This window comes from Pelodiscus sinensis, chromosome 6 (assembly GCF_049634645.1).
Source record: "Pelodiscus sinensis isolate JC-2024 chromosome 6, ASM4963464v1, whole genome shotgun sequence".
In the NCBI taxonomy this organism is placed as follows: Eukaryota; Metazoa; Chordata; order Testudines; family Trionychidae; genus Pelodiscus; species Pelodiscus sinensis.
In genome coordinates this window covers 105,027,537-105,052,493 of record NC_134716.1, presented here as the reverse complement: position 1 = coordinate 105,052,493, position 24,957 = coordinate 105,027,537, and the positions used below count along the sequence as shown (strand labels likewise).

The window sequence follows — 24,957 nt, the reverse complement described above, 5'->3', positions numbered from 1 at the left end:
GAGTCGGAGTAAGAAGTCCTCCAGTATTTTTGACACTATTTTGAAATAACTGCCTGCTGTGTAGACACAGAGTAAGTTATTTCAGAATAGCATTAGTTATTTTGAAACAGTGTTGCAGTGTAGACATGCCCATAGAGAGCTGGAAGATGTCTTTTTCAGTGCTCATGCTGTAGCTCCTCTTTCAGTTTAAAGTGCTGCAGCAGCAGTGCTTTAAACTTTTAAGTGTAGACAAAGCCTCAGTCATTTCTTTATTCATAGACAGGACAATACCTTTATTTTATAATGTTCCTTTTTACCGGCAAGTGATTATTCTTGTTTGCAGTTGTCTCTTGATGGTTTTCCATTGATAGGGCAATGTGAGACATATGAACTTTGCATTAGAATCTCCAGATTTCCAGGGATGGGTGAAAACTCCTTTACACTTGAAAGGGCCATCACCAAAATATATGACATCTTGGGGATGAATGTTTATTTCTAGACCATAAAACATAGTTTTCCATATAGTTATGTTATTCCTTACGTGTTACTTGTACACACATCCCACAATGCTTGTAAATTACAAACTTTCAATAGAAATCTTGCATACTACCTTTCAAGAATAAATACCATGAAAATAGTGTATTAAGTGTACTGAGTTTGTCAGGTCTCAGACAGGAGTAGCTTGTACCAGTAGGCCACAGTGTCGCAATCACAATCACGCATGCTCTCAGCACATTATTCTGGAAGAACCTTACTGGTAGAGCCCTGTGTGGATACAAAATTTTGTATCTACATCTGCAAAAATAAGCCATGGATATCTAATCTACATCCACATCCGTGGATATAAAGAAGATATCCACAAATTTGCAGGGTTCTAGATAAAAAAGTTGTATTTGCATCCATAGCCACAAAAATAAGCCACAGAAACCAAATTCGTGGATGCAGATACAGTGGATATTTGGATTTGCAGGACTCTATTTACTGACTCCTGAAAAAAGCTAAACACTGTCTTATCTTTACGGTTGAGTTTTTAGCATTTATAATATCTGCCCTTTGTTTTGTAGAGGTATTTGATTTTTAATAAACGTCTATCTTCATATTGGAACATGAGATGAATGGCAATTTACACCTCTGAACTTTGAGAAAATGAAATATATGGCCCATTTTTGTAAAGTGATGTTTATATGTTACTGACCTGACCAGCAGTAACTATTTTTGAGTTACTGTTGTTATCTAAATAAAATTACATACCATGTATTTTTTAGTTCAGTTACATTTAAAAAAGTGATTGCCTCCTATCGTTAGAGGAATTATTTAATATGTGTTAATTGTTTGTAAAACAATTAATTCTTTGAATCTCTTGCCAGAACTGTGAGGACATGGGATGTTAACAATGACAAAAAGCACAAAGGAGTGTTTAAACCACGATCAGTTCAAGGTAAACGGGTGATTCCTACTACATGCACATATAGCAGAGATGGTAAACTGATTGCAGCTGGCTGTCAAGATGGCTCCATCCAGATCTGGGACAGAAATATGAATGTAAGTGAAATATATTTTTTAACTTTAGGAAGGCAAACTGTTAATACATTATTTGGTAAATGAGTTTTAATATTACCTCTGCCATCTCAGTGCTAGCTACTGCCCCACTCAAACAAATAATGGCAGCTATGAACCTGATTTTGTCTGGACTATAAAGACCCATGTTGTATTTGTATGGGGTGATGATTACCTAGAATATGAAGCCATGGCCATTTAAACATGACACACTAGTAGGAAAAAAAATTATTAGAGTTAAGCTGATGTAAATTCTTGAAAACATGACAACTCTAATACAACATGATGGTTTTATTAAACAGAAAGCTTTTGATGAACAATTTTAAATTAAAATAAATAATCATTATAATAGTAACCCAGTCTATATTATGTTATCAAATTTCTTAATTTGGAAAAGGGAACAAACAATTTAGGGACTTCACAAAGATTAAGCAAAGTTTGATTGCAGTTGGGAAGAGGAAAGTATGGAAATAAAAAGGGAGAAAAAGCCCACTCTGATCATTTTTAAAGTATACTCTGTACTTTTCATTTTGTCTTCTATTTTTATTTCTGTTTTTATTTCCACTGTAAACCTAGTAAAACTTCCTAATGGCATGGAGTTTTTAGAACTCATTCTAAGTGTAAACTTGTTCTAACAGAATAATAAATTTTTCAGAGACTGGCTTTCATCACCTGTGTATGTTGATGATTTAAACATACACAGTACTGAAATATTAAACTTTCTGGTGTAACTTTAACAATAGTGCTCCTGGTCATCTACTTATTCATGTGCTTTTCTTTATGAATATTTGTGTGTCTTTATAACATGACACATTACGCTGCTGATAGAATGTACTTTAAGGTGATTACAAAAATTTAAAGATATATTCCATGTATCTTTATCTCTTTTTTTCCAACCAGTGACCTCTAGGTAACTAAGGAGATTAATTTATCTCTGACAACCAGTTTAATCTTATCATTTTTCTTTTGAATTTGGATTTTGTTTTAAAAAATAGATGAAGATGCTTTCACTATTCATTGTTGTTGAGGTTCATTTTAACATACACATATCTATTTATGAAAACAATCAAAATTTTGTTTCAAGGCACTCATATCTGAATATCTCCAGTGGCTTAACAGGAAAAAAAACCCACTTGGGTATGCTTAAAACCAGGCATTTTAAAACGAGACAACCAATATCTAAACCAGCATAAATAATTAATAAATTACCACATCAACAATAAATAAATAAAAGCTAAAATGCAACTCCTGTGGGAAATGGTGTCTTCAAATTTAAATTTGGAAATTATTTTATTTTGCAAATCTCAATGTATACTTCTTCCATTATAGCTATATAAATACTATAAAGAGTTCTGAAGAGGAATTAGGAAGCGAATAAGACTGAATAGTGCATATGATCTAGGAGAGCATTTCAAGCATGAGAAAAGGCACAGAGGTGTTTGTGGAAGAAGAAAAGCAGGGAAATGTCAAGAAATGTCAAATAGACACAAAACATTGAGTGTAAGCAGTAGGAGATGAGACAGAAGTAGACAGAAGCAAAGGTATGAAGAACCAAGAGTTGGGGATAAGGAGTTTGAATTTGATGCAGAAATATATAGTGATGCTTTTCTTTTGTTTGAGCAAGGTGGTTTTTTTTAGTATGTCCATTCATCAAACTGTCATTTGACTTTGTTGGAGCATATGCTGTACTTCACTATAAAACTCTTTCAGAATGGAAATTAAGTCATACAGATGTAACCTGAAAAAAACCTTACTGCTCTGTAAAAACATATCACTGTTGTATGAAGGGACAAGCATTCTAAATAACTGTTTATATTAGATCAATTGGTACCCATTCCTGTGCCATTGTTGGGGACTGTGATTTGGCCCTTACAGAGCAGAAAGACAAAACACAATAATATGGAGGGAGAGAGAATGTGAGGGGGGAGCTGTCCTAATTTTCCCTCCCCCAAAGAATTAGGGGGAGTTTCAACACCATTGCTAAAAACTCTCACAACTCTGCCTGCATATCAGGATTGCCACATACAGAAGAGAGGAATGTTTAGCAAGGAATTCTCCATACTGGATTTTAGGACTCTCCCCACCAGCTATAACAAGGGTGAGCAATAATTTTTGCAGGGAGGGCCACTTAATGTATTTGATATGTGGTCATGAACTGGCTTCACTCCCAGAAGGGGTGGGGCCTGTGATGGAAGGGGTGTGGGGCCTCCCCCCAGAGTTGTCTGGGGCTGGAGGCTCTGAAATCAAAACACAGCAAAGGAGTCGTGGTGTCCAGCCCCACCCTTACCACATTGACTGGCAGCTGCATGGGGTTGCTGTGGCTCTTTGAAAGGCTTGCAGCTCTGGCCCTTGTCAGGGTAGCACTACGGCCAGAAGTGGTGAGCCATTCACATGGGATCCTGCTGCTTGCTCCACCTCCTGAAAATTTGGTGGCATGGGCAGCAGGATATAAATAGATAATGGCCAGATCCAGCCCCTGGGCCGCATATTTCTAGCTTGAACTATGGGTAATATCATCCTGTGTAGTTGGTCCCATGTTCCCAGGATCTATGAATCCCTTTAACTGGGTCCTCATATTGGACCCAAACATAATTTTAATGAACAAGATCATTAGCCCAAAGCACCCTACCTACTGAGCCCTCCAGAGTGACAAGAGAAGACCAACCCGCTTTCTTACAGTTGCCAGATACTTTCACAAAAAAATACCAAACATTGCAGGAAAAAAATTGGTTGAGTTAAAAAAAAAAAAAAAATAAGGGGTGGGGTGGAAGGAAAGTTTCTGAACCAAAGAAAAAAAGGGGGGGAAGCAAAGTTGTTGAGCCTTTATATCTTCCCACTCCTGCCAGACATGGCAGTGGAAGAATGTCCCAAGTGGCCTTCCAGCCGAGAAAAACAGAAAATACTGGACATTTTACATGTCCGGTATTTTCTGGGTTGTTTTACTGGACAGAGGCCACACACCTGGCAGTCCTACTCTTTCTGCCCCCCACACTCCCTCCCAAAACAGCAGCTACTCCACAACACTTCAGCAAATACTATTTTCCTCTGTCCCATGAAAGCTTAATGCCCACTGCATGCCTATAAACTTGGTCTTGAGCTGACAGTAAGGGTATGTCTACATTGCATTCCTTTTTTGACAGAGGAATGCAGATGAATGAAATTGCAAATGAAGCGCCGATTTGAATTTCCCATGCTTCATTTACATAATCACGTTCGGGCGCTATTTCAAAATACCCTATTTCGAAAAAAGAAACGCTGTCTAGATGCGGTTATTTCAAAAGAAAACCCTTCTTCCGAAATAACTCTTACTCCTTATAAAATGAGGTTTAAGGATTATTTTGAAAGAAGGATCAGAGGGGTAGCTGTGTTAGTCTGAATCTGCAAAAGCGACGAGGAGTCCTGTGGCACCTTATAGACTAACTTTCAGTTAGTCTATAAGGTGCCACAGGACTCCTCGTCGCTTTTGAAAGAAGGGTTTTCTTTCAAAATAACCACGTCTAGACAGCATTTTTTTTTTTTTTGAAATAGGGTATTTTGAAATAGCGCCAGAATGCTGCAAATGATTATGCAAATGAAGCACGGGAAATTGAAATCTGCGCTTTATTTGCAATTTCATTTGTCTGCATTTGCATTCCTCTCTCGAAAGAGGAATGCAATGTAGACATGCCCTAAGGTTGGGAGAAGTGAGATCAGTAATCCTGAATTGAATAGTTCTGGGATATGAAAGATGTCTAATAAAGCTCTTCCTGGAGTGGGTAAGACACAGTCAGCTCTTATGTCACTTTTTGAACCAGCTAGTCAGCTGTAATGCTGGCAGAAAGCACACCCCTCATGTAAACCTTCCCCCAGTTTCCCACTGAGGAAGGTAGGGTAGTCTACCTGCTAGGGCTTTGTTTTTTCCTTGCCGTAACATCTAGGGCTCCTCCACTGCTGGCTGCGGGAGCGTTACCATTTTGCTTCCAATTAGGGATGTTAAAAAGGTTAACCAGTACAACTTACCACCTCATGGCCTCGCCGTGGCTATGAGATCTAACCACCCAGCCTGCCGGCGCCACTGAGACTGGAGCTACTCTAGCCCAAAGTGGCAGGCCACCACCAGAGTTCAGCGGCAAGTGCCAATTAACCAGTAAACATACAAATAAGTCTCATGCTTACCAGAATACTTATCAGTTAACCATTTAACATTCTCTCCCAATGTAACCAACAACAGAAATCATGTCGGTTTGTCTCGTGAAGGAGAAACTGTGCTAATAGTGCCATTAAACTATTTAGTACAAATGCAACATCGTTAGGATAAATAAAAGTTATGTACAGCAAATGTTTACATGGCACATTGAAATTCAGTATTAAGCAGGTTTTTTATTTTAATCACTGTTTATCATCCATGTACAAATAAGCACTATAGTTAATATACATGATAAAATATATATTTATAGATTTCTATGCATTGCTCAAAAGAATGGTATAAAGTTTTTCTAAGACTTATTTCACAAAATTCAACCCCCCCCCCACACACATCTCTTCTTTGTCTATTTCTCATTCCTAGTCCCTAGTCATTAGCTAAATTCATCAGATGTTAGTCCAAGCCACATGACACTTTAGACATTTATTCTTTTCCATATTGCATTGTAGTGTTTAGGACATGAGTTTGGTTTTACAATCAGATTCCCTTTTTCACATTCTACTTATAATATAATCTTTGGATGTTTCATTCAGTTTTCTTCTGCTGTGTTTTGATGAAATTCCAAATCTCCCAGCTGTATATCATGACCGTAAAAATGCTTTGGAGGAACACTTTTTGTCTACATGAAACAGACATTGGTGTCTTGCTTCCCAAGCTAATTGTGAAGTTAGCCAAATGCACTCAAGCTTTGTTTTGCCTTTTTCCAAACTCCCAACATGATCGTGATCTATTGTAATCACCTGCCTCAGAGAGTTTTTTCATAGTCTCATAAATCTGTACATTTTTCTCACATGCAGTATGTTGGCTTTACATGGTTATTCCTTATGGTTTATGTGCATGTCCACAGACAGTACATATTAGGAGAATGTCAACTTCTTAGAAGTATTTTGAACCCCTGACAGTTTGTCTGACAACTACAGCTTCAAACTTTACTCATGTATATAATAAAGAGTGAAAATAATAGTTTGAAATATTTAACCACAGAATGGCACACTGAAACAATGCAATTTTGTGTATTCAGAGGGTGGAAGAAGAGCTGAGACTGGCAAGTGAAGGCAAAGGAGAAAAGATGTAGTTCAGATTAAAGTTTGAAGGACCTGGACAACCTTAATTTGCAGTTGAAAGTTACCAAAATGTTAGATCTACCTGAAATGTTCATGGAGTTAAATTTGAGGGAAATTCAACCTAGATGGAGCTACTATAAAATGGGTGCATATCAGGTAGGAAAACTGCTCCCAGGGAGTAGTTATCAATGTTTCACAGTCATGCTGGGAGGGCATAATGAATGGGATCCCATAGGGATCAGTTCTGGGTCTGGTTCTGTTCATTATCTTCATCAATGATTTTGGATAGTGGCAGAGAGAGAACACTTATCAAGTTTGCAAATAGTATGAAGGTGGGAGAGGTTATAAGTGCCTTGAGGTATAGGATTATAATTCACAATGATCTGGACAAATTGGAAAAATGGTGTGAAGTAAATAGGATGAAATCAATAAGGACACAGGCAAATTACTGTAGTTGCACACATTTGAAACTGGGAAATGGCTGTCTAAGGAGGAGTCTGGGGAAGAAGGATCTGTTGACCATAGTAGATCTCCAGCTAGATAAGTCAACTGTGTAACACTTGGGGGGGGGGGGGGGGGAGCAAACATAATTCTGAGATGTATTAATAGGAGTGTTGTGAACAAGACACAAGAAGTAATTCTTCTGTTCTACTCGGCACTGAGTAGGCCTCAACTGGAGTACTGTATCCAGTTCTAGGCACCACATTTCAGGAAAGATGTGGACAAATTGAAAAAAGTCCAGAGAAAAGCAACAAAAATGATTTAAAGGTCTAGTGATCTATGAGAGAAGATAGAAAGCACTAGGTTTGTTTAGTCTGGAGAAAAGAAGACTCAGAGGAGACGTCGTATCCATTTTCAAGTACCTAAAAGGTTGTTACAAAGAGGAGGAAGAAAAACTTCTTAACTTCTGAGGATAGGACAAGAAGCAGTGGGCTAAATTGCAGCAAGGGGCCCTTAGGAAAGGTGAGGGAGAGAAAGCATGGCACAGCACACTTTGTGCAGCACTGAGGGCTAGCTGCCCCCAGACCTGCCCTTTCTGGAAACATGGAGCACCCTTGCCCCTTTGCCCAGGAGGGCAGAATTCTGTTTGCCTCCCCTTGTGTGGGATGCATCACTATCATTTAAACTATTGTGAACAAAATAGTAAATATTTAATTTACAGCAGATAGCACTACTACAGGGATCTATCTTTTGTATACAGTAAAATATGGAAGAAAAATGTAAAACATTTTGCAAATCTCAACATAATTTTTATTTGCTTTTAAGCTGGTTATTTGCTGATCAGGAGGTGATATACTTAACAGTGAATTTGTATGTTTAATGTAATAGTTTGAGAAAGACTAAGTGATTATTGCTCAATATTTTTTTCAGATATTATTTACACAGTGTCCATAATATTACTCTGCTACTGCTTGTATATATATTAAGTTTTTATTAATTTTAAAAGTCTGCTTAGATGTTAAAATGTAATATTTTATTTTAACGTCCTTCAAAGAGCCCAACCAACCTCTGTTAGGGTATGTCTACACTACCCTCCTAATTCGAAATAGGAGGGTAATGTAGTCATACCGCAATTGCAAATGAAGCCCGGGATTTGAATTTCCCGGGCTTCATTTGCATAAAGCCGGCCGGCGCCATTTTTAAATGCCGGTAGTTCGAAGCCCGTGCCGCGCGGCTACATGCGGCACGGAGTAGTTCGGATTAGGCTTCCTAATCCGAACTAGCTGTACTCCTCATTCCACGAGGAGTACAGCTAGTTCGGATTAGGAAGCCTAATCCGAACTAGCTACTCCGTGCTGCGTGTAGCCGCGCGGCACGGGCTTCGAACTGCCGGCATTTAAAAATGGCGCTGGCCGGCTTTATGCAAATGAAGCCCGGGAAATTCAAATCCCGGGCTTCATTTGCAATTGCGGTATGACTACATTACCCTCCTATTTCGAATTAAGAGGGTAGTGTAGACATACCTTTATATATTTAAAATACCATAATAATGAATACCACATGCTATCCAAATTACAATGCTCACATTAACGTCACCAAAGTTGACAAACTATAACCCTTATAACTATTTGCCAATAGCTCTCAAGGCTACCCTACCCGTAAAAACCGAATGGCACAAGAAAAGAGATGGCCTTTTACTGTTCCCTAAAAATTAACACATCTGAGTTCAGTACTTTATTTACTAATACTCGTCTTAAATGCATTTTCCAAATAATTGTATGATTCTAGAACTAAAAGAAATATGTTTCTGTATTTAGCAATTGTTTGCTTTTAAAGGATTTTTGTAAGCTTTAAGTTTGAATTATAAAATGTGACAAAAAAAAAAGCTTGTAACGGACTGCCTTTTCAGATCTGAAAAGTTTTACAAATAATGGATCTATTTTGAAGATATACTGCACAACCAACAACATGACTCTAGATTAGATAATGCACACAGACTGTAAGATTAATTTTTTGGCCAGAGAGGGGTGACCTTTTTGTTTTAGATTAGGAATCCAAGCCCAGAACTTACTTGGAAAGCTTTTTGTAAACTTTATCTTGCTGTCCTTATTAATGGACTTCACAGTTGATGTTGCCAGACAGTGCAATGAAAGCAAATAGGACAATCTGAGACTAGCTGTTAATATTTTCTCCATTTTATATGTATGTTAAAAGATTTTTTGCGGTTGGTGTTTGTTCTTTCCATTTCATTTGCAAAGACCTAGCTCTCAGTGCTAAATAAATATTTGTGTCTAAATGTAGCCACTTTAAAAGGAGGTTTTTTTGGCTCATATTCACTCAGATGCATTATTCAGCACCAGAACATCATACACTTGTGCAATATTATAAGTTTTCATTTTTGATCATTTAAAACTTTCCAGTGTTGCTAGCTTGGTATATCCTCTTAGAAACTTAATCACCAGTAAATGAGTTTGTTTTACTGTAAAAAAAATGCATTTTAAGACATAATGTTATTAAGATTCTACATAAAGAAAAAAAAGACAGAAATGCATATCATGTAGCTGAACTACTGAGTACAGTCTAGCTGGCATGAAGAGAATATAGAAGGGACCTATCTGGCTGTTTCTACTAGCTAATATTGTGCTGATAGGCAATTCTAAATCTGTCTTTCACCTCTGATGGAAATACCAAAAGTATCCTTCCTTGAATTGTTGTATAGTCAAGAATGAAATATATATTTTTTTATGAGAGAGAGAGAGAGAGAGAGTATACTTCAAAAGTGCTCAGAAACTATCTAATGGAAAACATTTTTTGGAATATTGGGAAAACTATAGTTACATAAATACATATTAAGAACATATTAATATACATATTAATATAATGGCATTTAAATTCAACTGGTCACGTATTGTGACCCTTACTAGGGCACATGCCTGTTCATTTAAAAACTTGGCCTATTAACAATGTTAACTTTTCGTTCTTTTTTTTTTCATAGTCTAGAAAATAATGAAGAATGATCTTTATGAATAGATTCAGAAAACAAATACTACTCAGTTTAGTTCTAACAAGAAGATGGGCCAGAGAGGTGGACTGAGTTTCCAGAGTGAAGATTTCTAGATGCTATATATACCACTGATACAAGCTAGGCACGTTATTGGTTTAGAGATAGGTAGAATTTGCAATTTAGGGAAAGAATTTTATACGTAACCTTGGTAATGGGAAGTTAGCATTGGTGTTTTCATTGCAATTTTATAATATGTTGCTCTTTGAGATAAGACAGAGGACAGCAGTTTGGTACTGTATATTTCACATAAAGATAAGCATATTTGCGTGCAGCGCCTACTCTTTAAATTTATATTATCTCTAGAATATTTACCCAGCGTTGCTTGGGTCCTTAACTCAAATAAGGTTTTTTTCTTCATTTATATCAGGGCTACTCAACTTTGGAAGCCCCAGGGGCCACAATGATACTCACAGCACATGCCGAGGGCCACAACTTAAGTGTGATTGCATATACAGGCAAATATATATGCAAATAGCTTCTTTCACAGTGACAGACATGAATACAAAACACTTCCCACAATGCACCGGTGCTCCCAGCACCTCCTCCCTGGACACTAGAAATGCCGACACCCTATACCTGTCTGTTCTAGCCATTTGCTTGCATCTTTCTCCCTCCTGGGAGATCCCTCGGCATGGTGGAGCATGTTCCCAGTAGAGGCCATGTTCATAAGAGCCCACCCCTGGGCTGCATGTTGAGCCCTGTGTAAACCCAAACTGCACTGCGGGCCACAAACACCACGTGTTGAATAGTCCTGATTTAAATCATTGTTCTGGGGTGGGACCAGGTATGAGGTGTTCAGTATTCAGGAAGCCTTAGGGAAAGAGGACAACCCAACTTTCTCTCACCGCAGCAACTTGAGGCCAGGTGGGAAGCGCTTGTTTATGGCTACTGTAGTGGGCGCACCTGGGCCAGATGTGTATGTCCCTCTGCTGGAGGACAGACACACACACAAACTAATGCTATGAAATATATAGTATATAGCTGTCCTTTCCTTTTCCCCTGCTTCCTCCTGGCCCAATGAAATCATAGTTGTACTGGTCCCTGTCTCTGGCCCCTTGCTGCCCCCTGTGGTCATTCTGTAGTATAACTGTCCCTCCTACCAGATCCCTCCCTTTCCATTTTATGAGAAACCATTTAATTTCAGGCATAGTCCGTTCTCCGGGCATTACCAAACCCATACTTTACTTTGAGTTATGATGAGGGGAAGCTACATACCAGATTTCGTGGCCCTAACTCTTACCATTTAGGATGAGTTCTTGAACAAATGGACTCACAGACTGACAGACAGACCCACATTTCTACAATATATATAGTAAGAAGAAGATAAAGAATCCTGAAATTCATACCTCTTGCAATACGTACGATATTATTTTGCTGACAATGATGTAAATTTGTACAAGTCCTAACAAAACTGTCATAAATTATTTTAGACTTTTGAGATCTAATGTTGGAAAAGGGGCAGATTATTCCACATCTGTCAACTGTAGGGTTCTTCTATCTTCTTCAGAGACCACTGGTACTACCTACTGTAGGAAACTGGAAACCGAACTTTATTACAATCAGTGATGTTTACAGCAGGGGTGAATTTGTTTTTAACCCATAATTGCAATAACTATGGTAATTAAAATACAGCTTTATGTACTGATAATATCAGCTAGTAGTTTTTTTCTTCAAAGCACTTTGCAGACATCAGTTTATTAAAACGCACAACACCCCTATAATTAGTTAGGCAAATATTCTGAGAGCCCTGTTTTATATCAGTGAGTATATGCATCTGCAGATGTGGATGCGGATATCCGTGGATCATTTTTGCAGATGTGGATACCAATTTTGTATCCACATGGGGCTCTACAAATATTGCTCTCCCCATTACAGAGGTGATACACAGCCAGAAAAATTATCTGACTTGTCTTCATGGCTGTGATCATAGCTACTATCATAGTTGAGACTGGAATTTAGGAGTTTCAAGCTTTTAAATTTATGCTTAGACCAGACATTGACACCTCTCATCAACAGAGAACTGTCAGAGAAAGCCCATATAAGTATACAAAATGAAATTATGTATTGTAAAAAAAAAAAAATCTGTCTAATTTGGTAATTTTCTTTGAGTTTCTTTAGATTCTAGTTAGAACACTCATAATAATTACAATATTATATCTAAGAGCTACTTTTCAGATAATCATACATTAGCTTTTTCAGAAAAATAACAATTATTTTTCATGTCTGTATTACATAAGGCTTGTTTTCAGCAGATGTTGATACAAAACAGTTAGCAGAAAGGGTGGTGAAATAGGTGGAGCATTTTCCAGCTGTGTTTTATTTAATGTACGACTATTGTGATACTACACAGACTGAAACCAGATATATCCATGAAACAGCTGCCTTCCTTGAACCACGTTAATTTTCTCATGAGAGAGAGAATTCCGTTTATTGTTGGTTATGAATATTTATATTTAACATGTTTTATATATGTGTGTGTGTGTTGGAGGGGGGGAATGAATGTATAAGGCCAGGTCTGTACTAGACCCAGCGGCTCGGCTTAAGGTACGCAAACTCCAGCTACGTAGATACGTAGAATATGTAGTTGGAGTCGGCTTATGTTAAGTTGTTTGGTGACATCCCCACTGGGATGGGGATGGCAGGAGTAATGGATGCTGGTGGGGGTGCTGTGATGGCGCAGTCGGGGTTCCGCCCAATCCTGCACCCCTGTAGCCGCAGGCACAGACTCCACCAGCCAGTAGAGTAGAGGGAGTTTATTGCTTCTCCAGGGTGCAATAATGTAATCTGGTTACAGGAATTAGGGCCAGGATGCCTCAGGCCCCCTTGAGATGGGGGTGACTAGGCCCCTACAACTCCAGCTTCCTCCTCAGTCTCTCTCTTTCATGGCTTCAGCCCAAAAAACTCCCCTTTCCCTCGCACACACTTCCTTTGTTCAGTCTCTTCCTTAACTTGTAGAACTGGTTTTAGCCACTGCCCTGGGGCGGTAAAGCACCCTCTGCTGGGCCGTGCTTACAGACAGATGCCAGTGGGGATCCCCCACAGTCCAAGCATAGTAACCAACAAGGTACTAATACTATGCTACAGGTGCCCTCTGAGTTTGATTATTGAGTCTTAACTAGTCTCCCTAAATCGAACTCCGGAAGATCGATCATGGCAGTGTCTATCTTTCCCAGAGAGAAGACAAGTCCTGAGTATATAATAAATACACGTTATAACCAGATTCTAATTTATTTGATCAGATACTGATTTCTCTCAATCTTTATAATCTATAGCTATCGAAAGAGTAAGAAAGATGACATTATACAATTTTTTGTTCTGGCTAAATTATGTAACATGTAATTTTAAAATTAAGAAATTTTCTTGTAATGTATTTGATTTCCATTTCACTTTTATCATGCATGTCTCTCTGAACTTGGTTTTCCAATTTTTGGGTCAAGGTAATCATAGTATTAAGTAATCATATTTACTTTTCTTTCCTGTCAACTATACTGACTTTGAATAGTCAAGATTTTCAAAAATAGGAGCCTTAAAATTAGATTTGATTTTTCAAAATCTGAGTGCACCCAGGAACTCCTACTGAAGTGAGTGAAAGCTAAAAGACTCAGCCCTTAAAAAAAAATCTGGCACGAGCATTTTCTTATTTTTCCACATCCTGACTTTTAAGGAACTGTTTATTATAATAATGCAGTTTATGTTGGTGTAGCCAAAATGATCTAGAATCTGTACTGAGAGATATGAATACACAATGCTTTCCCTGCAGAACTCATTCATATTGTTTAAATTTTATATTGTGGTAACATTTAATGGCCGATCAAGACAGGTATGCATTGTGCTATATACATATAGTAAATGACAGTCTGTGTCTAAGGGATTATAAGTTTATAATCTTAAAAGAGAGGACAGTGCATGAGACAAACATTTGAGTCAGGGTGGCAAGTGAAGTAATAAAGGATGTTTGATTCTGACTGATTAGAACTGCAATAATCCTAACTCAGTGTCTCTATAGCAGGGGTGAGAAATAAGCAGCCCGTCGACTGCCATACACACCATTCACATGTGCGTCTACACATACAGCCACTCGTAGCTTCCATCAGCCACAGATTTCTCCTGTCCGAACAATGGGAACTGTGGGAAGTGGTGGCCCATCTCATGCCGCTTTCTGCTGCTCCCACTGGCAGGGAACAGCAAACCACGGCCAACGGGAGCTGCAAGTGGCCTTACCTGTGGGAGCAAAGGTAAATAAAGAATTTGGCAGCCTGTAGGGAGCTAACCCCGGGAAACTGCCTGGCCAGTTGGCCATTTATTGCTCATCCCTTCTCCACAGCCATTATAAGGCTGACATTTTCTATATGCATTATAGAAAAGAACAAGGTAGCTTTGTGGATTTTGACTGAAGATTTTTTGTGCATGAGGAGAAGCACATAAGTTAGTAATTGATATTTCCATTATTGGTAGAGCACAAGTTTGATTGAATGTGTTAAATAGGACAGGGATAAGCAATGGAGGGCCCTAAAATAAAATCTTGTGTTTGATACAATGGAAGGAAGCAAAGTGGGTGCAGCAAACCAAGAAGGTGAGCCTGGTTACAGAGCATATAATGGACTTCTGAGGAGTGGTGTGATTGGTATCAAAGCTAGAGAAGAGATTACAGTAGCTGAGGTACTTATTGATGAGAGCCTAAAAAAGACTGGATGGTCAGAAAATGTCTAATTTTTCAACTATGATGTAGGCACAGGATTTGGATATGGTTTGATCATATGGGTCATGAATGAGGGCTGAGTCAAGAATGATGCCCAGATTTCAGGTTTAGTGACTGAAAGAATGGGTTGTTCATACTGATAGTGAAATTGAGGAAGGTTATAAATGCTAGGAAAAGAAGTTCAGTTTTGGCCATGGTGAGCTTATATTGCCAGCTGGATGTCCACAAGGAAATGTCAGAAAGACAAGATGCAGGATTGGATGGAGAGTGACATTTTTAGTGGGGAGGTAGGTGTGTGAATTGTTGAGATTAAGGCAATATTTGAAGTCATGCACATATACAAATAGCGCACAGAGAGAGAAGAGCCAAGGGTCAAGCACAGCCCAAACTATGGTGGATGCTCACAGAATAGCACCATGCAAATTAATGTTATTGGAGGATGTTTTACAAAATATCTTGTACCCTGAAAGATCTGCTGGGTAGAAGTTGATATACTCATAAAATGTAAATTGTCAAGTGTATTTAGGACTGTGACTGTTTCTAAAGTAAGTGCCAGAGTAAGCCAAATGTAGTGTTCACTTCCCGAATGAAACCATATGTTCTGACAGAATATTTTCCATTGCTTAACAATGTGCAGAAACATTAACTCTGATATGAATTATTAATATGCAATATTTATATTTTGCAAAAAATGAGGTCCACAATTTGCAACTTGTCACTGCAAATTCACAACTAGCAATAGTAAAGTGAATATTCACTGCTATTTCATATGTAAACTTCATAATAATTAATACAAATTATTTGCAATGGATAATGTTTAGATTTGTCATTTTTGCAGTTTCTACTAATGTGTATGTATAGCTTTCAAGTTTGTGTGTGTTAACAGTAACTGGTGAATCATTAAAATTAATACGAAAGAGAAGGAGGGAGAAATTGCCAACATACAAATAAATGTGATTGACTGCCAAAAAAGGGTGTTTAAGTAAAATGCTAAACGCTCTTGACTTATTTCCCGTCTTCCTCCCTCATACCTTATGAGTCAATAGGATTTTTACTCTTCTATTTGTGTTTCCACTGTTTGTGTACTTCACAAAAATCCCAGCTGCTTTCCTCTCTAATCAGTATTAGAACACAATTTACAAAAAAAAAAAAAAAAAAAAAAAAAAGTTGTGATCCTGTAGGGTGTTGAGCTTTTGATATGAGATTCTTAGCACCATTGAGGCCTATTTAAAGATATGAAAGTTGAATGCAGTTAGCAGCTTTGCACATTGTAGGACTAGACCCAACATATGGATTTAAGGAAGGCAGACTTTAGTAAACTTAAAGAGCTGGTAGGTAAGGATCCATGGGAAACCAGACTAAGAGGAAAAATAATTGAAGACAATTGGCAGTTTTTCAAAGTGACATTAAGAACCCAAGAGCAAAATATTCCACTGTGTAGGAAATATAGGAAGTATGACAAGTGACCACCTTGGCTTAACCAGGAGATCTTACATGATCTAAAAATAAAAAAGGAGTCTTCTAAAAAGAAAAAGAAACTAGGTCAAATTGCAAAAGATGAATATAAGCAAACACAAGTCTATAGGGGCAGGATTAGAAAGGTGAAGGATCAAAATGAGCTCAAATCTAGCCAGAGTCATAAAAGGTAATAAGAAAACATTCTGTACATATATTAGAAGCAAGAAGAAGACCAGAGTTAGGGTAGGCCCATTCCTCAATGAAAAGGGAGCAACAATAACTGGAAAATTGGAAATGGCAGAGGTGCTTAACTTCTTAGTTTGAAATTTCTTAGAGAAGTTAGGTGTCTGCAAGATGACATGCATCATAGAATACTTAAGAAGTTGATAGAAGAGGTATCTCAGCCCTTAGCTGTCATCTTTGAAAAATCATGGAAGTTGGGAGAGATTCCGGAACACTGGAAAAGGGCAGACATAGTACCCATCTATAAAAAAGGAAAATAGGAACAGAACTAAGAAACTACAGACCAATCAACTTAATGCAAGGAAAGATAATGGAGCAAATAATTAAGTAATTCATCTGCAAATATCAGGAAGATAATTAGGTGATAGATAACAGCCAGCATGGATTTGTAAAGAACAAATCATGTGAAACCAATCTGATAGCTTTCTTTCATAGGATAACAATTCTTGTGAATAAGGGGGAAGTGGTATATGTTGTATACCTAGACTTTAGTCAAGCATTTGATATGGTCTCACATGACCACCTTATCAATAAACTAGGGAAATACAACCTAGATGGGGCTACTTTAAGGTGGTTGCATAACTGGCTGGATAATCGTTCTCAGAGAGTAGTTATTAATCGTTCATAATCCTGCTGGAAGGGCATAACAAGTGGAGTTTTGCAGGGGTCTATTTTGGGGCTGGTTCTATTCAATATCTTCATCAACAATTTAGACGAAGAGAACACTTATTAAGTTTGCAGATGATACTAAGCTGGGAAAGGTTGCAAGTACTTTGGATGATAGGGTTATAATTCAAAATGATCTGGACAAACTGGAGACATGGTCTGAAGTAAATAGAATGAAGTTTAATAAGGACAAATGCAAAGTACTCCTCTTAGGAAGGAACAATCAGTTTCACACATACAGAATGGAAAGTGACTTTCTAGGAAGGAATTCAGAGGAAAGGGATATAGGGGTCATAGTGGATAACAAGCTAAATAATGATTAAAGGCATAGAAAACATGATCTGTGAAGGAAGACTGAAAGAACTGAGGTTATTTAGTTTAGACAAGAGAAGACTGAGAGGGGACATGATAGCCATTTTCAAGTATCTGAAAGGGTGTTACAAGGAGTGGGGAGAAAAATTGTTCTACTTGGCCTCTGATGATAGGACAAGAAGCAATGGTTTTAAATTTCAGCAAGGGAGGCTAAGTTGGACATTAGGAAAATCTTCCTCACTGGTGGTTAAACACTGGAATAAATTGCCTAAGGAGGTTGTAGAATCTCTATCACTGGAGATATTTATGAGTAGATTAGTGGGAAGAGGGGAGCACTTACTTGCTTTCCTGCCCCACTGCCAACGCAGTGTCCTAGGAATGGGCTTCCACTGCTCCCATTGGCTGGATTCCAGCCATTGGGAGCTGCGGGAAACACCTCCAGGAAATGCATGTCCGTACTACTGTTCCCCCAGAAGGGGGAGGGAAAGCAGGAGTGTGCGGAGCTTCTTCTGGCTCCGCTTCTTCCCCGCAAGCGAGATTCATTGGGGAGGCTTAGGACTTTTTCTCCCTCTCCCACCCCTTCCCACGGGTAGCCAGCGCTGGCACTCCAATCTTGTGGGGGGTCGCAAGTCTGAAGTGCAAGCAACTGAGTTTGAGTTGCAAAAGAGCCATAATTGGCTTCCCTACCGAGCCATATTTGACTCAGGAGCCTTAGGTTGCTGATCTCTGATCTAGCTGGTCCTTGGTCCTGCCATGAGGGCGGGAGACAGGACTTGATGACCTCTCAAGTTCCCTTCCAGTTCTAGTATATTACAGTTCTACACTCTGGATGGAAGAGCTTGGTTGACGTGTAGTTAAGGAAGTGGGAGAAAGAGATGGGTCTAAATCTCACCCAATTTTTAAATAATTAAAACAATACTTACCTTCCCTAATAATTTACTTTTAGCACTTTAATAGCCCCGTTTTGTTTTCTAGGATTTTTGTTGTTGTTTGTTTGTTTATTTAAAAATTGAGCTTGCTTTAGACAATAATTGTACACCTATAAACTGGACCAATAAAAGCAAGAAAATGGCTACAGATGACAGGGGATGATCACCTGATGATTACCTGGTCTGTTCATTCCCTCTGGGGCACCTGACAGTGGCCACTGTTAGAAGACATGATACTGGCTGAGAGGGACATTTGGTCTAACCCAGCATGGTTATTCTTATGTTGCTTGTGCAATAATTATGATAAACCACTTGTTCTTTGAGTTTTATCTGAGTGTACCATGATTACCTCATAAATAGGACACTCTCTCAACTTATTTATATATTTCAAAGTGTGTTGAAAAATTCAACCCGTACTATACACACAAATTCACACTCATACTTTTGCTGTTTTAGTTGATTTAATGCTGATAAGTAAGACTTGCTTAAAGCAAACATGTCATGGAAAAATCAAATACATGGAAGTTAATAGATCATAATGTCAATCAGTAGGACATAGTATGTATAATCACAGAAGACTTGTTATTAAAGCAAACATATATTTTCCTTTCCTAAAGAAATGTGTGTTTCTCTCTGTGGAATTCATGTAAGTTTTTGAACATTTATCTAAAAAGAAATCAAATTAATTTCTCTTGGCTATCTGATAGATCAATTAAAAGCTGCAAATGTGGTTATGATTAAGATCTTTTATTTAACCACAGACACTGTAGTTTAATATAGATATCTGCTTATTATCACTTAGATTCTACAGTATCTTTTAAACTTATTAAAATGGGTTGTCAGCTTTTGTGTGTGGGCTTCAAGACTTGCAAAGATTGTGAGAAATAGCATTTGAATAATGGTTGAAGTAATTTTGTAGCAGCTACACTATAGTTACTTCTCTATACATCTGAAAATTTTCCCATCACTGCTGCTTGCTGAAAATACTCAAAAGAATATTTCTAATTTATATGATGCTGTTCAGGGATTTGGTAAGTGCTATGTTTGCATGGACAAATTTAGTGAGAACTACAGACTGAAAGAGCGGTGTTATAGTAATGTTAATATTTTGTCAGAAAAAGTTTTGATGAGATTTCATAAGAGACTCATCATAGTTCAATCAGTTCTTTTTTGAAGAAAAGACAAATAAACCCCATAACCCTTTGACGGTAGCTGGGCCAGTCTATTTGGAAGCATTCCATACTTTTAATGGGTGAGGCAAAAGCATGTTTTCCAGCTTAGAGTAAAATATATGTTTATAACAGGTATTTAGATAGGGGAAATATAATAAAAGTCGACAATAACATGCTAGCAAAGCAGCATGTTGTTTTAATGGTATGGGTTAGATACTAGATTATGAAAAAAATGCACAGAGATGTTGCTTTTGTATGCTTGAACATTTTCCACATGCAATGTAAAAACCCAAAGTGTGACCTCCTGAAAACTGTCCAGCAACTTTTCTTTTATTATTATAATTGTTTGCTGGTCAACAAAGATTTTGTCTCAAATAAAAAGTTTGACAGTTCAGCCAAAGGTTCAAAGGGGCTTAATTTTTAAAACTGTTAGGAGATTATTTTGCAACACTCTTGAGAAACTATGTTCCCAAAATAGGATTCTTGTAGTTTCTCTTGATTTATTCATTTAAAATAGTTTGAAACTATTTGGTGTCGTTAATACTGTCTTTGAGAAATGAGTAGATAGATGAGAAAGCAAAGGCAAAAGGCATTCTTGTCAGTCTGTCCTGGATCATAGCCTTTTATAGTGCTGGCCATCCAGTTGACTTGCTCTTTGTATACAATTCCATTTAATCAAGTGTTTCGGGTATATTAGCCCAGTTATCTTTCCTGAGACCTTTAGATAAAATAATTGAATTTATGTGAATCAGCATCTTACATGAGAGAGAGCAAGAGGTCTTCCATGTCCTGCTTCGTTTTATCAGCCTGTGAAATATGTTACAGTTGGTCTCTGTTTTAAAAAAGTATTAACTTCCTCTCCCCTCAAAATTGAGAATTCATTAGACCGAGCTTTTCACATTTGATTCTTAATTTTTTTAAATGTTTGTTTTAAGATTTTTTTAGCTTCATCAGGCTCTCCAACAGGGGAGAAAAAGGGGTCAATTGCCCCAGCATCTGACAGTTCAAAAGTGTCTGGGTCTCCTAGCCACTGTTGCAGCAGCAGCTGGAATATTGAGCCCTATACATCGCTCCCAGATTCCTTCCTCCCAAGACTCCACCTCTTCTGGGGGGGGCGCAAAGCTCCTTCCCCACATACATTGCCTATTCTGTTGGCCTTCCTGAGTTTCATAATAGAACAGGAAGTTTCCTTACCCCAGGGCAGTTGAAAGATGCAGTTATTGAAATTAAGGATGGTAAAAGATCTGTTACATCATGTATTTTTTGCTAGTACAGGATTGTTTCCCACATTCTATTTCATTGCTGCTGCTTTGAAAAAGCTGTAGCTAAAAAATGTCTGTATTTAATACTGTTCAGAAAGACTACTATGCCGTTGCAGTGTGGAAAATCACTACTGGAATGTCTATATGTACTATATATTTGAGAGACTGTGTGTGTCTATCTGTGTCAGTCAGTCCATCCAGGAGTCCGTTTGTTCAAGAACTCTTCCTAAATAGTAAGAGCTAGGAACACCAAATTTGATGTGCAGCTTCCACTTATTGCAACTCAAAGCAAGGGTGTGTGCGTGGAATGTGATTGCTTCACATCAAACTGAAAGTCAGGGGTGTAATAGGAGGTATAGTTATACTCATGAATGACTATAGAGGGACAGCAAGCATGGGGGGGATACTTATATTTCCAAATTACCACAGGGACATAGTAGCACGGCCCCTATCATCCCAGTCTGCCCCAATGAGCAGCTGCTGGCCATTTCATGCCCCATCCCGGGCCAGTGTACTACACACACATACCCTGCTCCTCTGCCCTGCTTCCTCCCACCCCCAGGCTGGCCCCTGGGAGAAGCCTGCAGCAGGCCCCACCACTCTGGATCTGGGCAACACTGGGTAAGTCTTTTAGTAGCAAGCATAAAAGACTGTTACTGATTATCAGAGAACAAATGAATATATAGTCTTGGCAAAGAAATTAGAAAAATGGACAGACAGAACAGTTGAAAAAACAAAATCTATGCATAGTGGTTAAAGAATGGTTCATAATCTGTCATTATCAAAGTAGGAAAAGTTGTATAAAGGAATCTTAAACATGTCCTAACAATGCTTTAAAATATGTTTGAGGGGGAAAATAAGATTACAGAGATTGGTGAAACATGGATAAACTCTGAGACCTATGTCTCATGAATCTTGTTTAGCAGTCATAAGACCACTTCTGGAATAATGTGTCCACTTCCATTTAAAAAGGATATTGAAAAATTTAATTGTTCAGAAAAGGGCTACAAGAATAATTTGAGATGAGGAAAATATACATTACAGAGACTTAAGGAGAGCCCAGTATATTTAGTTTACTGACAGGAAGCAATGTGTTATGGTCTATACCTACTTACCCAAGAAAAATATATTGTATGGATTGCACCCAGAGCTTGAAATAAGCTATTCAATTTGAGCTACACAAAATGCATAGCTTATTTTGAGTTAATTTCAAAATAGCTTATTTCAAAATTTGGTGCTGTCTACATTGCACTTATTTTGAAATAAATCACTATTGCAAAATGTCCCTTATTCCTCGTGGAATGAGGTTTACAAGGATGTTGGAATACCAACCCCCTAATGTTTCGAGATAACGGGCACCTCAAAAGACACAGAATGTAGACGTAGTATAGACGTAGCCTATGGTTCTTTAATCTAATAGACATAACCAAATTTAGTAATGGGAGTTGAAGTTAGAGGTAGATAATGCAGTTATCTTACCCAGTGTTTGGCAGAGATTAGGATATTGATGAGCGCAAGTTAAATGTATCTTCAGCAAAATAAAACACAGGTGGTATTAGTAGGTTTGCAAAATAAACTGGAAGATAATGCCAAAAGCTATTGTCCCTCTCTGACGAGGATATGTCTTGGCTTTGTGTCAGTTGTGATCATAGTTCTGATTACATTGCCAAGTTCTTAGATGTGATCATCCTTCAGTGTGAACTGTGACAGTTTTTTTCAGTTGCCACATTTTCTTTCTTTGCCCCCATAATTGATACCTTTGTCACCGCAGAACTAGACTATTGCAATGTGCTGTACTTGGGCTGACATGTATCTACTCAAAAACTACAATTACTGCAGAATACCGCAGCACACTTATTAACATATTATTGAGTGTCTTGCTTTGATGATTCATAATTTCTACATTGAATGTCTGTTTCCTGGTAAAAAATGTTGATATTGATGTATAAACACCTACATGGATTGGGATTTGTCTGTTTGAGATTTTGCCCTTTTCTCCATGACATACAACTACACTTGAGATCATGGAGAGTACTTGAACTGTAGCTTCTCTCAACATGAAAAAGTTAGCGCTGCTAGCAGGATGGTCTTCATGAGGACCCCTTTGGTTTGGAATGCACTCCACTCTTCCCTCCTAGTTTGAATAGGTTGCATGACCGTTTCCTGTGGTGTATCAGTTTTATGGATCATTAAAGGCTATTGCTGTCAGTCTGGCATCTTTTATGAAAGGTGGTAAATTCACTTAACCAAAGTAATGCCAATTTAAGTAACCATCTAGTGATCTGGTTTAGGCTTTTTATAGGACTAAATGATAGAGTAGCAGTGTAAGTTTTGTCACATCCTTCAGTTATAAAATCTGTTTTATATATTTTTATATGAATGCAAACTTAAAAAAAATCATTTTGACAAAATAAACTTACCGTATATACTCGAGTATAAGCCGAGTTTTTCAGCACAGTTTTTGTGCTGAAAAATGCCCCCCTCGGCTTATACTCGAGTCAGCCTCCTGCTCGCGGGCGGGCTCAGCGCGTCTCTGCCGCCGGCCGGGTCTAGATGCGTGAGCCCGGAGCTCCGGCCCCCCAGCCCCTGCCCTCCTGGCCCTTCCGGCCCCTGCCCTCCCGACCCTCTCAGCCCCCCTGTCCCCTCGCTCCCCGGCCGCCCCTTCACCTACCGCTTCCCCGCTCAGACCCTTCTGACTTCCCGTAAAGAGTCCGGCCGCGGAGGCGCTCCCGGCCGCGGAACGGAGCGGAGCCGGGCCCCCGAGCGCTCCCGGGCGGGCTGCCGGGGCCGTGGGGCGGGGCGCGGCCCCCCGGCGCGGCGCTGTCAGGCAGCGGGCAGGGCTGGGCGGGCAGGTACGCAGCGCCCCTCCCCCCCCCCTGCCGGATCCCTCCGCGCCCCGCTGCCCACGCGCTCCCCCTCCCTCCCCTACCCGGCCCGGCTCGGCTCACACTGTTTGGGAGCAACCGGCCGAGGCGGCGGCTCCTGCGCAGCGAGCGAGTGCAGCAGGCCCCGGCCCCTTCGCCATGTCCCTCAAGCAGCAGCAGCAACAGACGGCCCAGGGCGCCGGGAACAACCGCAAACCCCCCCCCGGCGGCAGCGGCGGCCCCGGCCTCCCGGCTACAGGGAGGCCCCATGCCAGGTGCGCATCAATGCAGCTGCCGGGCCCAGGGAGCGGCGGTAACCGGCCCGCGGCGCCGCCAGGCGGCGGGAGCTCTGCTGTGCCCAGGGCCAGCGCCACTGCCCGGGAGGCTCCGGTGGGTCCCGAACCGAGGGCGGGCGGGCAGGGAGCCTGGATCCGCCCCCACCCCCGCGCGGAGCTTCCCCCCCCGCTGGCTCATTGGCCCATCGACGCCTGGCCCGGGTCTCGCACAGCCCCCCCCCCCCCCCCCGCTGGCTCATTGGCCCATCGATGCCCGGCTCTGGTCTCTCACAGCCCCCCCCCCTGCTGGCTCGTTTAGAGGGGGCTCGTTGGCAGGCGAGGGGGCTGGAACGTGGGGGCTGCGGGGGCTGAGCTGTGGCTGTGCCTGCAGAACCATATTGTTTTTGTTGACCCCCTTTTCCCCTTACAGAGCTAGGTTATTGTTTTTCTTTGAAATAAATATTCATGTAATTTTATTGGTATCTATCTTCATTTTTTACATTTACCAGTAGCTGCCTCATTTCCTACCCTAGGCTTATACTCGAGTCAATACTTTTTCCCAGTTCTTTGTGGTAAAATTAGGTGCCTCGGCTTATATTCGGGTCGACTTATACTCGAGTATATACGGGTATGTATGAACCTTAGAGCCCTGATTATTGCACCTTCACCTGTAGTCATGGAAATGAGCTGCAGATATCCATATCCACAGATGTCCACAAATTTGCAGGGTTCTAGATACAAAATTTGTATCTGCATCCATATACGCAAAAATATCTGGTTTACTATAAA

At 39.6% G+C, this 24,957-nt stretch overlaps 1 protein-coding gene across 2 annotated transcripts in view; it reads left to right on the top strand.

Moving 5' to 3' along the window:
- Positions 1-24,957, top strand: part of WDR70 (WD repeat domain 70) — a 265,120-nt gene that overhangs the window by 171,749 nt on the left and 68,414 nt on the right. For both annotated transcript variants that reach the window (XM_006139468.4, XM_006139470.4), the window contains exon 10: positions 1,347-1,521. In XM_006139468.4, the coding sequence (XP_006139530.2) occupies positions 1,347-1,521 (175 nt within the window). The remainder of the gene's footprint in view (positions 1-1,346; positions 1,522-24,957) is intronic.